The sequence below is a fragment of the Aphelocoma coerulescens genome, chromosome 30 (genome assembly GCF_041296385.1).
Source record: "Aphelocoma coerulescens isolate FSJ_1873_10779 chromosome 30, UR_Acoe_1.0, whole genome shotgun sequence".
Lineage (NCBI taxonomy): Eukaryota > Metazoa > Chordata > Aves > Passeriformes > Corvidae > Aphelocoma > Aphelocoma coerulescens.
This window is the reverse complement of record NC_091043.1, coordinates 1,203,387-1,225,718: the sequence shown is the minus strand read 5'-3', so window position 1 is coordinate 1,225,718 and position 22,332 is coordinate 1,203,387. Positions and strand designations below refer to the sequence as shown.

Genomic DNA, 22,332 nt, shown 5'->3' with positions numbered 1-22,332 from the left:
TGGTGTTCCAAGCTCTGGCCCAGTACTAGGTGGACACACAGCTGGTGTCCCCAAGCCCTGGTGACCCCAGTGATTCCGGTGTCCACTCAGAAGCCCTTGTGGGCTCTCCACCCATTGTCCCCAAGCCCTGGTGACCCTGCTGTCCCTTCAGGCCACCATCCTGGTGTTCCAAGCGTTGGCCCAGTACCAGGTGGCCGCAGAGGCCCAGCAGCAGCTGGAGCTGGATGTGTCGGTGCTGCTGCCGCGCCGCGCCAGCCCCGTCAAGTACCGCATCGAGAACCGCAACGCACTGGTGGCACGCTCCACCGAGGTACCTGTCCCTGTCCCTGGCACTGGCACCTGGCACCTGCCATGTGTCACCTTCATGTCCCAGGATAATCCTGTCCCCTCATCGTGGCCTTGGTTGTTCGTGTCCCTTCTGTGTTCTGTCACCTCTGTGTCTTCTCAAGGCTTGGGATGTCCCAGGTTGAGCTTGTCCCCTGTGGCCTTGTCACCCTGTCACTGTCACCTCTGGGTCTCCTTATGTCCCAGGACACTCCTGTCCCCTTACCATGGCCTTGGTTGTTCTTGTCCCTTCCATGTTCCTTCGATGTCCGTTCCACGTTTTCTCTCCTCCGTGTCTTCTCAAGGCTTGGGATGTCCCAGGGTGACCTTGTCCCCTGCGGCTTTGTCACCCTGGCACCCTGGCACCTTTTCCCTGTCCCTTCTGGGTCTCCTCATGTCCTGGGACAATCCTGTCCCTTCACCATGGCCTTGGTTGTTCTTGTCCCTTCTGTGTTCTGTCACCTCTGTGTCTTCTCAAGGCTTGGGATGTCCCAGGATGACCTTGGCACCTGGCACCCTTGTCCCTGTCACCTGTCACCCTGTCACTTTTATGTCCCAGGATAATCCTGTATCTTCACCATGGCCTTGGTTGTCCTTGTCCCTTCCATGTCCTGTCCCCGCTGTGTCCTTGCAAGGCTTGGGATGTCCCAGGATGACCTTGTGCCATGTCACCCTGTCACCATGTCACCCTGTCACTCTGTCTCTGTCACCTCTGGGCCTCTTTGAGTCCCAGCACCATCCTGCCCCCTCACCATGGCCTTGGTTGTCCTTGTCCCTTCCATGTCCTGTCCCCTCTGTGTCCTTGCAAGGCTTGGGATGTCCCAGGATGACCTTGTCCCCTCCCTGGGATGTCCCTGTCACCTCCATGTCCCAGGCTGAGCTTGTCCCCTCCCTTGCTGTGACCTGCAATATCCCTGTCACCTCCTTGTCCTCCTGATCTTCATGTCCCCTCTGTGTCCTTCAACATCCCTGTCCCCTCTATCTCTGCAACGCTGTCACCCCCTCCATGTCCTGCCTGTCCCCGTCCCTTCTATGTCCCCTCCATGTCCCCACACACCCCTTCCTGTCCCTCCTGGGGACATCCCTGTCCCTTCCCAACGTCCCCTGTCCCCTCAGACCAAGCTGAACGAGGAATTCACGGTGAAGGCCGAGGGCGTGGGCAAGGGGACAATGACAGTGGTGACCGTGTACCACGCCAAGGTCCCCGAGAAGGACAACAAATGTGACAACTTCGACCTGAGTGTGAACGTGGAGGAGGTGAACATGGGTGAGTCCCCAACTGTCCCCTCCCTGTCCTCGCTGTGTCCCCCCGAGCCCCTCCCCGCCTCCCCTCTGTGCGCCCCGTCTCCTCTTCAATGTCCCCTTGTTGTCCCCACCCAGGCAAGGAAGAGGAGGATGTCATCAGGTCCGTCAAGATCACCATCTGCACCAGGTGGGGACACTGGGGATGGCGGGGATGGCAGGGACAGGGAGGGGACAGGGAGGGGAGTGGGAGGGAGGGACACTGGGGACAGAGAGGGGAATGGGGACACTGGGGACAAGGACATCAGGGGAAGGATGGGGACACTGGGAACGGGGAGGGGAATGGGGACACTGGGGACAGGGACATCAGGGTTAGGATGGGGACACTGGGGACAGGGAGGGGAATGGGGACACGGGGGACAGGGACATCAGGGAAAGGGTGGGGACGCTTGGAACAGGGAGGGGAATGGGGACATTGGGGACAGGGACATCAGGGAAAGGGTGGGGACACTGGGGACAGGGAGGGGAATGGGGACATTGGGGACAAGGAGATCAGGGGAAGGATGGGGACACTGGGGACAGGGAGGGGAATGGGGACATTGGGGACAGGGACATCAGGGTTAGGATGGGAACACTGGGGATGAGGAGGGGAATGGGGACACTGGGGACAAGGACATCAAGGAAAGGATGGGGACAGGGAGGGGAATGGGGACATTGGGGACAAGGACATCAAGGAAAGGGTGGGGACACTGGGGACAGGGAGGGGAATGAGGACATTGGGAACAGGGACATCAGGGTTAGGATGGGGACACTGGGGACAGGGAGGGGAATGGGGACATTGGGAACAGGGACATCAGGGTTAGGATGGGGACACTGGGGACAGCAGGGACAGCAAGGACTGGGGGGTGAATGGGGGGAGGGACACTGGGAACAGGGATGTCAGGGAAAGGATGGGGACACTGGGGACAGGAAGGGGAATGGGGACATTGGGGACAGTGATGTGAGGGAGAAGGATGGGGACATTGGGGACAAGGAGAGGAATGGGGACACGGGGATGTCAGGGAAAGGATGGGGACAACGGGGACACACAGGGCTCAGCCCCCACCTGGTCCCATGGGGACCCTTGGGAATGGGAACACTGGGGACACTGGGGTGGTTGGGGACAGGCGGGAGTGGCCTCAGCCCTGTCCCCACAGGTACCTGGACACCATGGATGCCACTATGTCCATCCTGGACGTGTCCATGCTCACGGGCTTCTCGCCGGATGTCCAGGACCTGAGGAGGGTCAGTGTGGGGACATGGGGACACCCAGGGGGACCTGGGGGAGACAGGGGACCCCACGTTTTTGTGCCGTTGTGTGTCACCATGTCCCCGCACTGCCACATGTCCCCACATCCCTGTTGTCCCTGGGTGTCCCCACATGTCCGGTGTCACCGTGTCCCCGTGTGTCCCCATGTCCTGATGCCATTCTGTGTCCCCACATGTCCCCACATGTCCCCACATGTCCTGCGTTCCTCATGTCACCCTGTCTCCACATGTCCCCGTGGTGTCACGGTGTGTCCCCACGTGTCCCTGCATGTCCCCCATGCTTGGTGTCATGGTGTCCCCCGGTGTCCCTATGTGTCCCTGCGTGTCCCCTGTTCCCGGTGTCACAGCGTCCCCAGTGTCCCCGCATGTCCCTGCATGTCCCTCATGTCACAGTGTCCCTGTGTCCCCACATGTCCCCGCGTGTCTCCGCGTGTTCCCCGTGCCCAGTGTGACGCTATCCCCCGTGTCCCCAGCTGTCCGAGGGGGTGGACAGGTACATCTCCAAGTTCGAGCTGGATCAGGGAACGGAGCGGAGCAACGTCATCATTTACCTGGACAAGGTGGGGACACGGAGGGGACACTGGGGTAGGAACTGGGAGGTGGGGAAAGGGATGGGGACAGGGACAAGATGGACAGGGATAGGACAGGACATGGACTGGATGGGGACAAGATGGGAGAGGAATGGGGACATGATGGGACAGGGATGGGACAGGGACCAAGATGGGACAGGGACCAGGAGGGAGTTGGGGACATGGGCAGGGACAGAAGGGGACAAGGATGGTGATGAAGGTGGGGACACAGAGGACATTGGGGACAGGAGGGACATGGGGACAGGGACAAGATGGGACAGGGATGTGAGAGGACAGGGATGGTGACAGGGACAGGATGGGACAGGGACCAGGAGGGAGTTGGGGACATGGGCAGGGACAGGAGGGGGGCAAGGATGGGATGGGGACAGACAGTGTTGGGGACAGAAGTGGGTGACACAGAAACAGTCTCAAGGTGGTGACGAGGACAGAGACAGCTCCAGGTGATGGGTGGGGACAGCACGGGGACATGGCTGGGGACAGGACTGGAGGGTTGGGGAGGTGCTTCACTGTCTGAGGGCCACCCCCACGTCCCCGTGTCCCCGCACTGTCCCCAGGTGTCTCACAAGGCCCAGGAGTGCTTCGCCTTCAAGGCCCACCAGAGGTTCCAGGTGGGGCTGATCCAGCCCGCGGCCGTCAGCGTCTACAGCTACTACAGCATCGGTGTGTCAGCCGGGTCACCTGGGTCACCCTTGTCACCTGGATCACCCTGGGGTCCCCTGGGTCATCCTCGGGTCCCCTCCACCCCCACACCCTCTGAAGTCCCCTCCATGTCCCCTCCTGTGCTTTTGTCCCACTGATCTCCTCGCTCTGTGTCCCCTCACTCTCATCCCCCGCTAAGCGTCCCCACCCCGATGTCACCACCCTGTCCCCACACCTCCTGCTGGGCCCCGGTTGATGTCCCCTGCTGTCCCCCCATGTCCCCTGATGTCCCAGATGTCCCCATGTCCCCACAGATGATCGCTGCACCCGGTTCTACCACCCGGACAAGGAGGGAGGGAAACTGAACAAGATCTGCCAGGGGGACGTTTGTCGCTGTGCCGAAGGTGACGCTGGGGACACGGGGACACGGGGGGTGGGATGGGATGACAGCACTGGCAGGGTGGGACACTCCATGGCCATGAGGGGCCATGTCATGGCCATGATGGAACACCTTGATGTGGTGGGACACTTGATGGCCATGATGGAAACGTGTCCCCGCCACGATGGGGACACGTCCCTGCCATGGTGGGACACGTCACGGTCATGATGGGGACATGTCACGGCCAGGATGAGACAAGTCACAGCCATGGTGGGACACAATGGCGAGATGTCACATGTCATGACCGTGATGGGGACATGTCCCTGCCGTGGTGGGACACGTCATGGTCATGATGGGGACATGTCCCTGCCACAATGGGACACATCATGCCCGTGGTGGGGACACGTCATTGATGAGATGTCACGTGTCATGGCTGCGATGGGGACACCTCCCTGCCGGACCTGACCTTGTCATGGCTGGGTCCCCATGATGTCCCCATGATGTCCCCGTGTCCCCACAGAGAGCTGCTTCAAGCGGCAGGAGCAGCACGAGGCCATCACCGTCAACCAACGCATCCAGCTCGCCTGCGAGCCTGGAGTGGACTTTGGTGGGACATGGGGACTGTGGGGACAGCAGGGACAATGGGGGCGATGGCAGTGCTGGGGGATACTGGGGACATTGGGGACATTGGGGACATTGGGGGATTGGGGATATTGGGGACATTGGGGTCACGGGGAACGTCAGGGACAGCGGGGGCATTGGGGACAATGGGGACATTGGGGGTTGGGGACATTGGAGACTGGAAACATTGGGGACAATGGGGGATTGGGGACACAAGGACAACAGGGACACTGAGGACAATGGAGACATCAAGGACACTGGGGACATTGGGGACATCAAGGACACTTGGGATATTGGGGACACTGGGGGTTGGGGACATTGGAGACTGGAAACATTGGGGACATTGGGGGCATTGGGGACAATGGAGACATCAAGGACATTGGGGACATTTGGGACAATGGGGGATTGGGGACACTGGGGACAGTAGGGATACTGGGGACATCAAGGACATTGGGGACATTGGGAATGCTGGGGAACATTGCAGGGATTGAGGGCACTGGGGACATTGGGGACATTGGGTCATGGTGGGTGGAGCTGGGGACAGAAAGGCTGTGGGTGGGGACATCGGGGACATCAAAGGGGCAAGGAGGGACGCAAGGGGGCCACCCCAGCGGGGATGACACCGCTGTCCCCGTGTCCCCTGGCAGTGTACAAGGTGAAGCTGGTGGACCGCGAGGAGACCCCGTCCCACGACAATTACGTCATGAAGGTCCTGTCGGTCATCAAGATGGGTACGGCCACCGTGAGCAGGGGGCAAGGCCACCTCGGGGGGTGGGGGGGGGGACAAGGCCACCAAAGAAGGTGAAAAAGCCACCCCGGGGTCACCTCAGGAGGGACAAGGAAACCATGGGGGGGACAAGGCCACCATGGGGGAGGAAAAGGCCACTCTAGGAGGGGCACAAGGCCACCTTGGGGGACAAGGAAACCGTGGGGGGGACAAAGGAACTGTTGGGGGACAAGGCCACCCTGAGAGGGACAAGGACATCATGGGGGGACAAGGTCACCTCAAGAGGGGGACATGGCCACTTCAGGGAGACACGGCCACCCTTGGAGGGACACAGTCACTCTGGGGGGGAAAAGGCCACCAAGGGGGGGACAAGGCCACCACAGGGCAGGTGTGACAAGGTCACCAAGGGGGAGAAACGGCCACCTGCGGGGGGACGAGGCCACCCCGTGGAGGGACACGGTGAGGGTCATCTGGGGCTGGGGACACGCAGGTGGGAGTTGAAGTCACTCAAGGGTTTTGGGGACACCCGGGTGGGTTAGAGACACACAAGGGGGCTGACGTCACCAAGGTGGGGTTGGTGTCACCCAAGGGAGTTTGAGGTTACCCTGGTGGGGGTTGGGGACACCCAAATGAGTTGATGTCACCCAGGTGGGGTCGGTGCCACCCAGGTGCATTGGGGACCCCCGAAGCTGCTGGCAAGGCCAGAGGGACCTGGTCCCACCCACAGCTGGTGCCAGCAGGGGGTGGGGCCACCACAGCTGCCCGGTTTGGGGGGGTGGAGGTGACACGGTGACACGGTGACACGGTGACACGGTGACCAGGCACGGACGAGGACCCCGCCGGCAGCAGCAGAACATTCGTGAGCCACCAGCAGTGCAGGGACAGCCTGAACCTGCGCAAGGGACAGGACTACCTGGTCTGGGGACAGGCCAGCGACCTCTGGGTCACCGGCAGACAGTAGGGACACTGGGGTGACACTGGGGGGACACGGGAGGGACACGGGAGGCCATGGGGGGACACAGGGACACGTGTGGGGGGATGTGGAAGGGGCCTGTGGGGACAGGGAGGGACACTGGGACAGGGGCAGAGGGGACAGGGGGACACTGGGGTGGGGAGAGGGGACGGGGGGACAAAGGGACAGGGGAGAGGGGACGGGGGGATGTGGGAACATGGGGATGTGAGGGACATGGGGATGGGGAGGGCACAGGGACAGGAGAGAGGGGATGGAGGGACACGGGGACAAGGCGGGGGATATGGGGACAGGGGAGAGGGGGACACAGGGACAGGGGAGACATGGGGACAGGGAGGGATGGGGGACAGGGGGACACAGGGAGCAGAGGGAGAAGGTGGGGACAGCAAGAGGACACAGGGGACACTGCCCCCATTGTCCCCATTGTCCCCATATATCCCCATTGTCCCCATTGCCCCCCATTGTCCCCACTGTCCCCTACATCCCCATTGTCCCCATTGCTCCCCACTGTCCCCATTGTCCCCACTGTCCCCTATATCCCTGTTGTCCCCACTGCCCCCATTGCCCCCATTGCCCCCATTGTCCCCACTGTCCCCATTGTCCCCATTGCCCCCATTGTCCCCATTGTCCCCTATATCCCCACTGTCCCCATTGTCCCCGTTGCCCCCCATTGCCCCCATTGTCCCCTATATCCCCACTGTCCCCGTTGTCCCCACTGTCCCCCAATATCCCCATTGCCCCACTGCCCCCATTGTCCCCACTGTCCCTGTTGCCCCCCATTGCCCCCATTGTTCCCACTGTCCCCACTGTCCCCGTTGTCCCCACTGTCCCCTATATCCCCATTGTCCCCACTGCCCCCATTGTCCCCATATATCCTCATTGCCCCCATTGCCCCCATTGCCCCCCATTGTCCCCGTTGTTCCCATTGTCCCCACTGTCCCTATTGCCCTCAATTGTCCCCGTTGTCCCCATTGTCCCCTATATCCCCATTGTCCCCGTTGTTCCCACCATCCCCCATGTCTCTTTATCCCCATTGTCCCCTATATCCCCACTGTCCCCTATATCCCCACTGTCCCCATTGTCCCCACTGTCCCCGTTGTCCCCACTGTCCCCTATATCCCCATTGTCCCCGTTGTTCCCACCATCCCCCATGTCTCTATATCCCCACGGTCCCCATTGTCCCCATTGCCCCCCATTGTCCCCACTGCCTCCCTTGCCCCTGCTGTCCCCTGTTGTCCCCATAGTCCCCAACATTCCCCTATATCCCCCACTGTCCCCACTGCCCCTCTTGCCCTCGCTGTCCCCCGTGTCCCCATCGCTGTCCCCCGTGTCCTCATCACTGTCCCCTGTGTCCCCATCACTGTCCCCTGTGTCCCCATCGCTGTCCCCTGTGTCCCCAGCTTCTCGTACCTGATCGGGAAGGACACGTGGCTCGAGGAGTGGCCCTCGGAGGAGTCGTGCCAGGACCCCGCCCTGCAGGGACGCTGCCAGGACTTTGTCGAGTTCTCCGAGGCCATGACCCTCTTCGGGTGTCCCAGCTGAGTCCCCACCCCGCCCCCGGGTTGTCACCAACCCTCGGGTGTCACCAACCCTCAGGTGTCGCCAACCCTTTTGGTCACCTTTTGTCCCCTCCTCCCTCCCCTTTTTTTTTGGTTAAAAAAGTCATTTCTGAGCACCTGGCTCAGGGTGTCTGTGGAGGGGGACATGTGGGAGGTGGCGGGGACCCCAGAGGACAGAAGAAGGTGGTGGGGACATCAACTGGGTCATGGGGACACCAGCGGGGACAGTGGGTGGTGGGGACACCACAGAGGACATGGAGACACCAGAGGGGTCATGGGGACATGATAAGGGACATGGGGACACCAGAAGGGGCAAGAGGGTGGTGGGGACCCCATAGGGTTGATGGAGTCATGGGGACACCAGAGGGGTGGCAGGGACACCACGGAGGGACATGGGGACACCATGGGGGACAGGGGGACACCACTGGGGCCATGGGGACACCAAAGGGGACATGGGGCCACCAGAGGGGGCGAGAGGGTGGTGGGGACTCCATAGAGGTCACGGGGGACACAATAAGGGACATGGGGACACTGGAGGGGACAAGAGGGTGGTGGGGACTCCATAGGGGTTGATGGAGTCATCGGGACATCGTAGGGAACATGGGGACAGCAGAAGGGCCACAGGGACATCATGAAGGGACATGGGGACACCATAGGGGGTGTGGGGACACCATAGGGGACATAGAGGGTTTGTAAGGGACAAGGGGGTGGAGGGGGGCTCCCTAGGGGTTGGTTGGGTCATGGGGACACCAGAGGGGACATGGGAGACCATGGGGGACACTAGGATGTGTGTCACCACCAGGACTCTGTAGGGGCTGGTGTGGTCATGGGGACACTGTAGGGGACAGGGGGACTTTGTAGGGGACAAGAGGGTTCTGGGGGCTCCACCGGGGTTTTGGGGTCATGGAGACACTGTAGGGGGACAGGGGGACTCAAGGGGACACCGTAAGAGACATCAGGATTGTGGACAAGATGGTTCTGGGGTCTCCATAAGGGTTTTGGGGTTATGGGGACACCAGAGGGGTCATGGGGAACACAAGGGGACACCATGGGGGACAGCAGGATTGTGGGAACTCCCTAGAGGGTGATGGGGTCATGGGGACACCACAGGTGACATCATAGAGGTCACAGGGACACCATGAGGGTCATGGGGCCACCAGAGGGGAAATGGGGCCACCAGAGGGGACATGGGGACATCACAGAGGGCATGGGGACACCACAGGTGACATCATAGAGGTCACGGGGACTCCGTAGGGGGCATGGGGACACTGCAGGGGCTGATGGGGTCACGGGGACACCAGGAGGGTCATGAGGCCACCAGAGGGGAAATGGGGCCACCAGAGGGGACATCATAGAGGTCATGGGGACACCATAGGAGACATAGGGACTCCACAGGGGTTGATGGGGTCACGGGGACACCATGGGAGTCATGGGGACTCTACAGGGGGCTTGAGGCCACCGGAGGGGACATGGGGACACCACAGGGGTGCTGCACAACCCTCGGTGCACAACGTGGGGTGCACAACCTGCACAACCCTCGGTGCTCCACGTCCTCAATGCTCCTCATCCCTCGGAGAACAACCCTGGGAGAACAACCCTGGGTGCTTCATATCCTCAGTGCTGCACAACCCTCCGTGCATACCCAGGGATGCACAACCTGCACAACCCTCGGTGCACAATGCGGGGTGCACAACCTGCACAACCCTCGGTGCTCCACATCCTCAATGCTCCTCATCCCTCAGAGAACAACCCTCAGAGAACAACCCTCAGTGCTTCATATCCTCAGTGCTGCACAACCCTCCGTGCACACCCTGGGATGCACAACCTGCACAACCCTTGGTGCTTCACAACACTCGGTGCTGCACAACCCTCAGAGAACAACCCTGGGTGCACAGCCCTCAATGGGGAACAACCCTGGGTGCAAAATCCTGCCTGTTGCACAGCTCTCAGTGCTGCACAACCCTCCGTGCACACCCTGGGATGCACAACCTGCACAACCCCCGGTGCTGCACAACCCTCCATGCACAGCCCGGGGTACACAACCCTCGGTGTAAAACCCTCCGTGCTTCACAGCCCTGGGTGCACAACTGGGGCTGCACAACCTGCACAACCCTCGGTGCTGCACAACCCTGTGAGCACAGCCCTGGGTGCACAACCCTCGGTGTAAAACCCTCCGTGCTTCACAACCCTGGGTGCACAACCGGGGCTGCACAACCTGCACAACCCTCGGTGCTGCACAACCCTCAGTGCACAACCCTCAGAGAACAACCCTGGGTGCACAGCCCTCAATGGGGAACAACCCTGGGTGCAAAATGCTGCCTGTTGCACAGCTCTCAGTGCTGCACAACCCTCGGTGCACAGCCTGGGATGCACAACCTGCACAACCCTCGGTGCTGCACAACCCTGTGGGCACAGCCCTGGGTGCACAACCCTCGGTGTAAAACCCTCCGTGCTTCACAGCCCTGGGTGCACAACCGGGGCTGCACAACCTGCACAACCCTCGGTGCTGCACAACCCTCGGTGCTGCACAACCCTCAGTGCACAAGCCTCAGAGAACAACCCTGGGTGCACAGCCCTCAATGGGGAACAACCCTGGGTGCAAAATGCTGCCTGTTGCACAGCTCTCAGTGCTGCACAACCCTCGGTTCACACCCTGGCATGCACAACCTGCACAACCCTCGGTGCTGCACAACCCTCGGTGCTGCACAACCCTCGGTGCTGCACAACCCTCAGAGAACAGCCCTGGGTGCACAGCCCTCAATGGGGAACAACCCTGGGTGCAAAATGCTGACTGTTGCACAGCTCTCAGTGCTGCACAACCCTCGGTTCACACCCTGGCATGCACAACCTGCACAACCCTCGGTGCTGCACAACCCTGTGGGCACAGCCCTGGGTGCACAACCCTCGGTGTAAAACCCTCCGTGCTTCACAACCCTCGGTGCACAACCGGGGCCCTGCAACCCGCACGACCCAAGAGCTGCACGTCCTCGGTGCTGCACAACCCTCGGTGCACAGCCCTCAGAGAACAGCCCTGGGTGCAAAATGCTGACTGTTGCACAGCTCTCAGTGCTGCACAACCCTCGGTGCACACCCTGGAATGCTCAACCTGCACAACCCTCAGTGCTGCACAACCCTCAGAGAACAGCTCAGGGTGAACAACCCTCGGTGCGGAACAACCCTGGGTGCAAAATCCTGCCTGTTGCACAGCTCTCAGTGCTGCACAACCCTCAGAGAGCAGCCCTTTGACTGCACAACCCTCCGTGTGGAACAACCCTGGGTGCAAAATGCTGACTGTTGCACAGCTCTCAGTGCTGCACAACCCTCCGTGCACACCCTGGCATGCACAACCTGCACAACCCTCGGTGCGGCACAACCCTGTGAGCACAGCCCGGGGTGCACAACCCTCGGTGTAAAACCCTCCGTGCTTCACAGCCCTGGGTGCACAACCAGGGCTCTGCAACCCGCACGACCCAAGAGCTGCACATCCTCGGTGCTGCACAACCCTCGGTGCTGCACAACCCTCGGTGCACAACCCTCAGAGAACAACCCTGGGTGCACAGCCCTCAATGGGGAACAACCCTGGGTGCAAAATGCTGACTGTTGCACAGCTCTCAGTGCTGCACAACCCTCGGTGCACACCCTGGGATGCACAACCTGCACAACCCTCAGTGCTGCAGAACCCTCAGAGAACAGCTCAGGGTGAACAACCCTCGGTGCGGAACAACCCTGGGTGCAAAATCCTGCCTGTTGCACAGCTCTCAGTGCTGCACAACCCTCAGAGAGCAGCCCTTTGACTGCACAACCCTCCGTGTGGAACAACCCTGGGTGCAAAATGCTGACTGTTGCACAGCTCTCAGTGCTGCACAACCCTCCGTGCACACCCTGGCATGCACAACCTGCACAACCCTCGGTGCGGCACAACCCTGTGAGCACAGCCCTGGGTGCACAACCCTCGGTGTAAAACCCTCCGTGCTTCACAGCCCTGGGTGCACAACTGGGGCTGCACAATCTGCACAACCCCCGGTGCGGCACAACCCTGTGGGCACAGCCCTGGGTGCACAACCCTCGGTGTAAAACCCTCCGTGCTTCACAGCCCTGGGTGCACAACTGGAGCTGCACAACCTGCACAACCCTCGGTGCTGCACAACCCTCGGTGCTGCACAAGCCTCAGAGAACAACCCTGGGTGCACAGCCCTCAATGGGGAACAACCCTGGGTGCAAAATGCTGCCTGTTGCACAGCTCTCAGTGCTGCACAACCCTCCGTGCACACCCTGGGATGCACAACCTGCACAACCCTCAGTGCTGCAGAACCCTCAGAGAACAGCTCAGGGTGAACAACCCTCGGTGCGGAACAACCCTGGGTGCAAAATCCTGCCTGTTGCACAGCTCTCAGTGCTGCACAACCCTCAGAGAGCAGCCCTGAGTGCACAGCCCTCCGTGTGGAACAACCCTGGGTGCAAAATGCTGACTGTTGCACAGCTCTCAGTGCTGCACAACCCTCCGTGCACACCCTGGCATGCACAACCTGCACAACCCTCGGTGCGGCACAACCCTGTGAGCACAGCCCTGGGTGCACAACCCTCGGTGTAAAACCCTCCGTGCTTCACAGCCCTGGGTGCACAACTGGGGCTGCACAATCTGCACAACCCCCGGTGCGGCACAACCCTGTGGGCACAGCCCTGGGTACACAACCCTCGGTGTAAAACCCTCCGTGCTTCACAGCCCTGGGTGCACAACTGGGGCTGCACAACCTGCACAACCCTCGGTGCTGCACAACCCTCAGAGAACAACCCTGGGTGCACAGCCCTCAATGGGGAACAACCCTGGGTGCAAAATCCTGCCTGTTGCACAGCTCTCAGTGCTGCACAACCCTCGGTTCACACCCTGGCATGCACAACCTGCACAACCCTCGGTGCTGCACAACCCTGTGGGCACAGCCCTGGGTGCACAGCCCTGGGTGTAAAACCCTCCGTGCTTCACAACCCTCGGTGCACAGCCCTCAGAGAACAGCCCTGGGTGCACAACCCCTGGGGCTCACCCTGGGGTGCAGAGTTCACACCCCAATCCCAGCACCCCAAACTCTTCAACCCGAACTTCACACCCCAATCCCAGCTCCTCCCAGCACCCCCAAATCCACACCCCAATCCCAACACCCCAGAGTCGCACTCCAATTCCAACACTCCAAACTCTGCACCCCAATCCCAACACCCCAAAGTCGCACCCCCAAATCTACACCCCAAACTCCACACCCAGAACTTCACACCCCAATCCCAGCTCCTGCCAGCACTCCCAAATCCACACCCCAATCCCAACACCCCAAACTCTGCACCCCAATCCCAGCACCCCAAACTCTTCACTCCGAACCAAACACCCCAATCCCAGCTCCTCCCAGCACTCCCAAATCCACACCCCAATCCCAACACCCCAAAGTCACACCCCAATCCCAGCACCCCAAACTCTTCACCCCGAACTCCACACCCCAATCCCAGCTCCTCCCAACACCCCCAAATCCACACCCTGAACCCCACATTTCCCACCCCAAACTCTGCCCCCCCAAATTCTGGGCCTCAATCCCCCCACCCCAAACCCTGCACCCCACATTTCTCACCCCAAAATTCTGCCCCCCAAACCCTGAGCCCCACATTTCCCACCCCAAACCTTGCCCCCCAATCCCAGCACCCCAAACCCTGCACCCCACATTTCTCACCCCAATCCCTGAACCCCAAACCCTGAGCCCCACATTCCCCACCCCAAATTCTGCCCCCCAAACCCTGAACCCCACATTTCCCTCCCCCCAATCCCAGCACCCCAAACCCTGAATCCCCCATTTCCCATCCCAAATTCTGCCCCAAACCCTGAACCCCACATTTCCCACCCCTCACCCCACACCCGCGCCCCGTTCCCACCCCCGTGTGGGCCCCCTGCGGTTTCCGGAACTTTCCGGAACCTTTTCCTTCACCCGGAGCCTCTGCAGCCCCACAGAGACTTGTGGGGCACAGAAATGTGGTGGGCAGAAGGTTCTGGGGACAAATTTGGGGGAGATCTGGGGCAAATTTGGGGGTTCTGGGAGAATTTGGGGGGATCTGAGGCAAATTGAGGGGATCTGGGGCAGTTTTGGGGGGGATCTAATGCAAATTTTCAGGGATTTAGGGGAATTTGGGGGACTCGGGGGTAAATTTTGGGGGATCAGGGGCAATTTTTTGGGATTTGGGGAAATTTGGGGGACTGGGGCAAATTTTGGGGTCTCTGAGGCATTTTGGGGGGAATGGAGTAAATTCAGAGTTTCTGGGGTAAATTTGGGGGGGTTGGGGTAAATTTTGGGGGATTTGGGGCAAATTTGGGGGGGGATTCAGAGGTGGGGACCCTCAGATGTCCCTCAGTGCCACCCCAGGGTTGTCCCCCCTCCTTTTTTTGGGGACAATCCAGACCCTAAATAATCCATAAATAAATTTATTCGTTAATCAATAAATAATTAATTAAGGACAATAATTTAGGGGGGAGGGGCCCCCCCAGGCCGGCTGGGGGAGAGTGGGTGGGGGAGGGGTTAGGGACAGCGGGGACCTCCCCAAAGTGTCCCCAATGTCCCCAAGGAGGTCTGAGAGGCCCCCAAGTGTCCAGCACTGGGTCCCCAAGTGTCCCTAGATGTCCCCAAGTGTCCCCAAGTGTCCAGCACTGGATTCCCAAATGTCTCCAAGTGTCCAGCACCACGTCCCCAAATGTCCCCAAGCACCAAACGGGGGGCTCTGGACCCCCCCCATGTCCCCACAGAGGGGTCCCCAAGGTCCTTCGGTGTCCCCAAGTGTCCGAGCAGGGGGGTCAGTGATGTCCTTTGATGTCCCCAAATCTCCAGCCATGGATGTCACTTGATGTCCTTTGATGTCTCCAAGTCTCTGGGCGCAGGGGTCTTGCCACCCAAATCTCTCTTGTCACCCAAATCTCTGGCTTTGGATGTCACCAATGTCCTCTGATGTCCCCAAGCCTCTGCACAGAGGGGTCCCAGATGTCCCTTGATGTCCCCAGATCTCCGGGTTTGGAGGTCACCGATGTCACTTGACGTCCCTTGGTGTCCCCAAACTCTGGGCATGGGGGTCTTGTCACCCAAATCTCCAGCTGTGGATGCCACCAGTGTCCTTTGATGTCCCCAAATCTCTGCGCAGGGGCCTCAGGACCCCAATTTCCAGCCATGGACGTCACCAATGTCACCTGATGTCCCCAGATCTCTGGGTTGGGAGGTCACCGATGTCCCTTGATGTCCCCAAACCTCCACGCTCAAAGGTCTCGGACGTCCCCAAGCCCCACCCTGGCGGGTGACCAGCAGGACACAAGGCCAGCCACCCGGTGCCACCCGTTGCCACCCAGTGTCACCCGCCCGCGATGCGCAGCAGCCCCACGAAGTTGCCTTCGCGCTCGTCCTGCGCCAGCTGCCACCCGCCCGTGTCCCCCGCGGTGTCCCCGCGAGCGTCCCCAACCAGCTCCAGGCTCAGGACGTCCCCCGGCCGCAGCTGTCCCACGGCCTGGGCCAGAGCTGACCGCTCCTGGTGGCCTCCGGCCGCGGCCGGCAGGGTCAGCGGCACGGCCAGCAGTGGCCTCTGGGACGCGGCGCGGCGCAGCCACAGGGTGACGCGGCCTTGGGGACACTTGGCTGCCGTGCAGGTGAGGCCCAGCTGGCCATAGAGGAGGTAGAGGCCACCGGACGTCACCTGCAGCGTCCCCGCGGTGTCCGGCCGGACGTCACCGCTCAGGAAGACGCCCTGGACTCCGTCCTCGTAGCGCCAGCCCAGCGATGATGGCAGCGACAGCGAGCCTGGGGACAGAGGGGACAGCGGGTGAGTCTGGGGACATGGGGGACACTGAGGGACACGGGGGACAGAGGGACACTGGGTCAGTGGGGGACATGGGGACACTGAGGGAGCCTGGGGACAGAGGGGACAGCGGGTGAGTCTGGGGACATGGGGGACACTGAGGGACACGGGGGACAGAGGGGACAGCGGGTGAGTCTGGGGACACGGGGGACACTGAGGGACACAGGGGACAGAGGGGACAGCGGGTGAGTCTGGGGACACGGGGACACTGAGGGACACAGGGGACAGAGGGGACAGCGGGGGTGAGTCCAGGGACACGGGGGACATTGAGGGACACGGACAGAGGGACACTGGGTCAGTGGGGGACATGGGGACACTGAGGGAGCCTGGGGACACAGGGGACAGCGGGGGTGTGTCCGGGGACACGGGGGACAGTGGGTGACAGAGGAGATGGGGGAGCCTGGGGACAGAGGGACAGTGGGTCAGGGGGGGACATGGGGACACTGAGGGAGCCTGGGGACAGAGGGACACTGGGTCAGTGGGGGACACAGGGAACACTGAGGGAGCCTGGGGACAGAGGGGACAGCGGGTGAGTGAGGGGACACGGGGGACAGCAGGTGGGGTTGGGGACAGAGGGGACGTTGGGTGAGGTGGGGGACATGGGCACAGCAGGTGACAGAGGAGATGGGGGACAGAGGGGACACCTGGTGAGGTTGGGGACAGAGGAACGGGGTGACACCAAGGGGAGATGAGGTGACCCAAAAGGACACAGGGTCTGTGACACCCTGCGGACAGTCGGTGACACCTTGGGGACACTCCCTGACACCCAGGGGACCACGGGGACATAGGATGCTCCAGGACACCCTGGGGACACTCTGTGACACTGTGGGGACACTGACATCTTGCGGACACTCCATGACACCCAGGGGACCACAGGGACACAGGATGCTCCAGGACACCCTGGGGACACTCCGTGACACCCAGGGGACCACAAGGACACAGGATGCCCCATGACACCCTGGGGACACTCCGTGACACTGTAGGGACACTGACACCCTGGGGACACTCCATGACATCCTGGGAACCACAGGGACATGAACACTCCATGACACCCTGGGGACACTCCATGACATCCTGGAGACACTCCGTGACACTGTGGGGACACTGACACCTCGGGGACACTCCATGACACCCAGGGGACCACAGGGACATGGACACTCCATGACACCCAGGGGACCACAGGGACACAGGATGCTCCATGACACCCTGGGGACACTCTGTGACACCCTGGAGACACTCCATGACACTCTGGGGACACTGACACCCTGGGGACACTCCATGACACTGTGGGGACACTGACACCTCGGGGACACTCCATGACACCCTGGGGACACTCCATGACACTGTGGGGACACTGACACCTCGGGGACACTCCATGACACCCTGGGGACACTCCATGACACTGTGGGGACACTGACACCTCGGGGACACTCCGTGACGCCGGGGCCATCTGTGCCACCCCCGGATGCCGCAGGAAAGGGAGGTGACATCGGGGAGGTGACATCGGAGAGGGAGGTGGCACTTCCTCTGCGAGGGCGGCGGGACGAGGAACCCGAGTGACAATTTCGAGATGACTCGGGGAGGGGGGGTGGGCGGGGGAGGGGACATGGGGGGGGACAGGAGGGGACATCAGGGGACAGGAGGGGACAGGAATGGACACCAAGGGACATCAGGGGACATCAGGGGACAGGGATGGACATCAGGGGACAGGAGGGGACACAGGGGACAGGAACGGACATTAAGGGACAGGAGGGGACAGGAGGGGACAGGGATGGACATCAGGGGACAGGAGGGGACAGGAATGGACACCAAGGGACATCAGGGGACAGGAGGGGACAGGAGGGGACACAGGGGACAGGAACTGACATTAAGGGACAGGAGGGGACAGGAGGGGACAGGGATGGACATCAGGGGACAGGAGGGGACATCAGGGGACAGGAGGGGACAGGAGGGGACAGGAGGGGACAGAATGGGACAGGATGGGACGGGAAGGGACAGGGATGGACATCAGGGGACAGAAGGGGACAGGGATGGACATCAGGGGACAGGAGGGGACACAGGGGACAGGAATGGACCTTAAGGGACAGGAGGGGACAGGAGGGGACAGGGATGGACATCGGGGGACAGGAGGGGACAGGATGGGACAGGATGGGACAGGAGGGGACACAGGGGACAGGAACGGACATTAAGGGACAAGAGGGGACAGGGATGGACATCAGGGGACAGGAGAGGACACAAGGGACAGGAATGGACACCAAGGGACAGCAGGGGACACAGGGGACAGGAGGGGACACAGGGGACAGGGATGGACATCAGGGGACATCAGGGGACAGGATGGGACAGGAGGGGACACAGGGGACAGGAACGGACATTAAGGGACAGGAGGGGACGGGAGAGGACAGGGATGGACATCAGGGGACAAGAGGGAACACAAGGGACAGGAATGGACACCAAGGGACAGCAGGGGACATCAGGGGACAGGAATGGACATCAAGGGACATCAGGGATGGACATCAGGGGACAGGAGGGGACACAAGGGACAGGAATGGACACCAAGGGACAGGAGAGGACGGGAATGGACATCAGGGGACATCAGGGGACAGGAGGGGACAGGAATGGACACCAAGGGACATCAGGGGACAGGAGGGGCCACAGGGGACGGGAACGGACATTAAGGGACAGGAGGGGACAGGGATGGACATCAGGGGACAGGAGGGGACAGGAGGGGACAGGAGGGGACAGGAACGGACATTAAGGGACAGGAGGGGACAGGAGGGGACATCAGGGGACATCCGGGACTTACCAGCGCTGAGCAGCACGTGGGCGGCGGTGGCAGCCTGGGGGGGGAGGGGACAGCAGGGACAACGTCAGCGGGAGGGTCCCCAATGTCCCCAAGGTGTCCCCGATGTCCCCAACCCCCCGGAAGGGGAAGTGGCGCCTCCCGCCGGGATTTGGGGACTTCCCAGAGCTCCCGCCCGGGGGAATTTTGGTTTTTTGGGGGGGAAAAAGGGAAAATTCCGGGATTGGGGGGGAAAAAAAAGGGGATTCGGGGATGGGGGACAATCGTGTCACCGGGGCGGGGACAGGAGTGGGGGGGACACCGGGATGGACACACGGACACCTGGATGGACAGATGGACGCACGAGTGGACAGATGGATGGACAAACGGACACACAAGTGGACACACAGACACCTGGATGGACACACGGGTGGACAGATGGACGCCTGAAAGGACAGAGGGACACCTGGATGGACATCTGGACACCTGGACAGACGGACAGAGCCCTGGGTAAGGACAACACCCAGATGGACGAACACCTGGATGGACACCTGGACACACCCCCAGGTGGACGGACAGATGGACAACTGGACAGCCAGGACACCTGGGCTGCCCGATGGGCATCTGGACAGCTGGACAACCAGGCTGATAACTGGACAGCTGGATGGATGGACACAGGGATGGATGGACAGATGGACACCTGGACAGAGCGATGGACAGAGATGGACAGCGAGCAGACAGACACCTGGATGGACACCTGGACAGTCACCTGGACAACTGGACACCAGGACAGAGGGATGGATGGACACCAGGACAGAGATACCTGGACAACTGGACATCTGGACAGATGAACATTCGGGCAGGTGGACAGATGAACATTTGGACTACCGGACAGATGGACACCAGCACAGACAGACACCTGGACAACCAGGTAACTGGACACCAGGACAAACAACCAGACAACAGGACAACTGGGCAACTGGGCAATCAGAGCCCAGGACAAACGGACACCTGGACAACCAGATAACTGGACACGTGGACAACTGGACACCAGGACACCTGGACACCAGGACAACCGGACGCCAGGACAACAGGATAACTGGACACCAGCATAACCGGACACCAGGACAAACACCCGGACAATGGGAAAACCGGACATCTGGACAACCAGACCCCAGGACACCCGGCCCCCCGGCCCCCAGGACAGACGGACGGATGTACCCTCGGCCGGACAGAACCCGAACCCCCCTCCCGGTGCCCACCTTCACCGGGGGCTGCCCCCGGAGCGTCCCCAGCACGGCGGCGGCGGCGGCGGCGGCTCCGAGGGCGAGGGCGGCGAGCGCGGCGAGAGCCGGGGCCAGGCGGCGGCACCGGGACCGGGTCCGGTTCGGGTCCCGGTGCTGGTCCCAGTTCTGGTCCTGGGGCCGGTTCTGGGTTTGGTCCCGGTTCGGGCAGAGGCACCGGCACGGGCAGGGGGGCGCCGGGGGATTCTCGGGGTCAGCGAGCAGCGACATCGCGGCGACATCGGGGACAGAGCGCGGCGCGGCCGCTTTTAACGGGCCACGGAGCGGGACAGCGGGGAGGGGTGACATCAGGGGTGACATCAGGGAGGGGACAGCGGGGAGGGGGCGGTGACATCGGGGAAGGGACAGCGGGCAGGGGGGCGGTGACATCGGGGAGGGGACCGGGGACAGCGGGGAGGGGACTGGAACATCGGGGAGGGGACATCAGGGAGGGGACGGTGACATCAGGGAGGGGATCGGGGACATCGGGGAGGGGTCGGTGACATCAGGGAAGGGACCGGGGACATCGGGGCGGTGACATTGGGGAGGGGACTGGAACATCAGGGAAGGGACCGGGGACATCGGGGAGGGGACATCGGGGAGGGGACTGGAACATCGGGGAGGGGACCGGGGACATCGGGAAAGGGACCAGGGAGGGGACATCGGGGAGGAGGCGGTGACATCAGGGAAGGGGACATCAGGGAAGGGACATCGAGGAAGGGACGGTGACATCAGGGAAGGGACTGGAGCATCGGGGAGGGGACCGGGGACATCGGGGAAGGGACATCGGGGAGGGGACTGGAACATCGGGGAGGTGACATCGGGGAAGGGACATCGGGGAGGGGACGGTGGCATCAGGGAGGGGACATCGGGGAGGGGACAGTGACATCATGGAAGGGGACCAGGGAAGGACTGGAACATCGAGACAGGGATCGGGGAGGGGACAGTGACATCGGGGAGGGGACTGGAACATCGGGGAGGGGACATCGGGGAGGGGGCGGTGACATTGGGGAGGGGACATCGGGGAGGGGACATCGGGGAGGGGACATCAGGGAAGGGACAGCGGGGAGGGGACGGTGACATCATGGAAGGGGACCGGGGAAGGACGGGGGAGGGGACTGGAACGTCGGGACAGGGATCGGGGAGGGGACAGTGACATCGGGGAGGGGACTGGAACATCGGGGAGGGGGCGGTGACACCGGGGAGAGGACCGGGGACATCGGGGAGGGGACATCGGGGAGAGGACCGGAGACATCGGGGAGGGGACATCAGGGAAAGGACATCGGGGAGGGGGCGGTGACATCAGGGAAGGGACCGGGGACATCGGGGCGGTGACATCGGGGAGGGGACTGGAACATCGGGGAGAGGACAGGGGACATCGGGAAAGGGACCAGGGAGGGGACATCAGGGAGGAGGCGGTGACATCATGGAAGGGGACCGGGGAAGGACGGGGGAGGGGACTGGAACATCGAGACAGGGATCGGGGAGGGGACAGTGACATCGGGGAGGGGTCTGGGACATCGGGGAAGGGGACATCGGGGAGGGGGCGGTGACATCAGGGAAAGGACCGGGGAGGGGGCGGTGACACCGGGGGGAGGACCGGGGACATCAGGGAAGGGACATCGGGGAGGGGGCGGTGACATCAGAGAAGGGACCGGGGACATCGGGGCGGTGACATCGGGGAGGGGACTGGAACATCGGGGAGGGGGAGGTGACATCAGGGAGGGGTTGGGGACATCGGGGAGGGGACGGGGACACTGGGGAGGGACAAAGGACGGACCGGGGAGGAGTTGGGGATACCGGGGAGGGATTGGGGACAGTGGGGCAGAGGCGGGCAGGGGAGCGGGAGTGACCCCAAAGGGGACCTGGAGGGGACCGCGGTGACACCAGGAGGGGACAAATCGATGCGGGGGGAGGGGCCGGGGACAGAGCGACACCGGGGGTGGGGACAGAGCGACATCGGGGGTGGCGACAGGGCGACATCGGGGGTGGGGACAGAGCAACACCGGGGATGGGGACAGAGCGACATCGGGGGTGGGGACAGGGCG

General features: G+C 62.0%; 1 protein-coding gene across 2 annotated transcripts in view; it reads left to right on the top strand.

The window, feature by feature from the left end:
* LOC138100261 (A.superbus venom factor 1-like) overlaps positions 1-8,473 on the top strand; it is a 29,926-nt gene extending 21,453 nt beyond the window's left edge. For both annotated transcript variants that reach the window (XM_068998055.1, XM_068998054.1), the window contains exons 30-40: positions 152-310; positions 1,441-1,591; positions 1,705-1,756; positions 2,763-2,850; positions 3,348-3,434; positions 4,019-4,124; positions 4,418-4,507; positions 5,003-5,089; positions 5,751-5,834; positions 6,652-6,787; positions 8,201-8,473. In XM_068998055.1, coding sequence (XP_068854156.1) covers positions 152-310; positions 1,441-1,591; positions 1,705-1,756; positions 2,763-2,850; positions 3,348-3,434; positions 4,019-4,124; positions 4,418-4,507; positions 5,003-5,089; positions 5,751-5,834; positions 6,652-6,787; positions 8,201-8,342 — 1,182 coding nt within the window. In that variant the 3' untranslated portion in view covers positions 8,343-8,473. The remainder of the gene's footprint in view (positions 1-151; positions 311-1,440; positions 1,592-1,704; positions 1,757-2,762; positions 2,851-3,347; positions 3,435-4,018; positions 4,125-4,417; positions 4,508-5,002; positions 5,090-5,750; positions 5,835-6,651; positions 6,788-8,200) is intronic.
* The last annotated feature ends 13,859 nt before the right edge of the window (positions 8,474-22,332 follow it).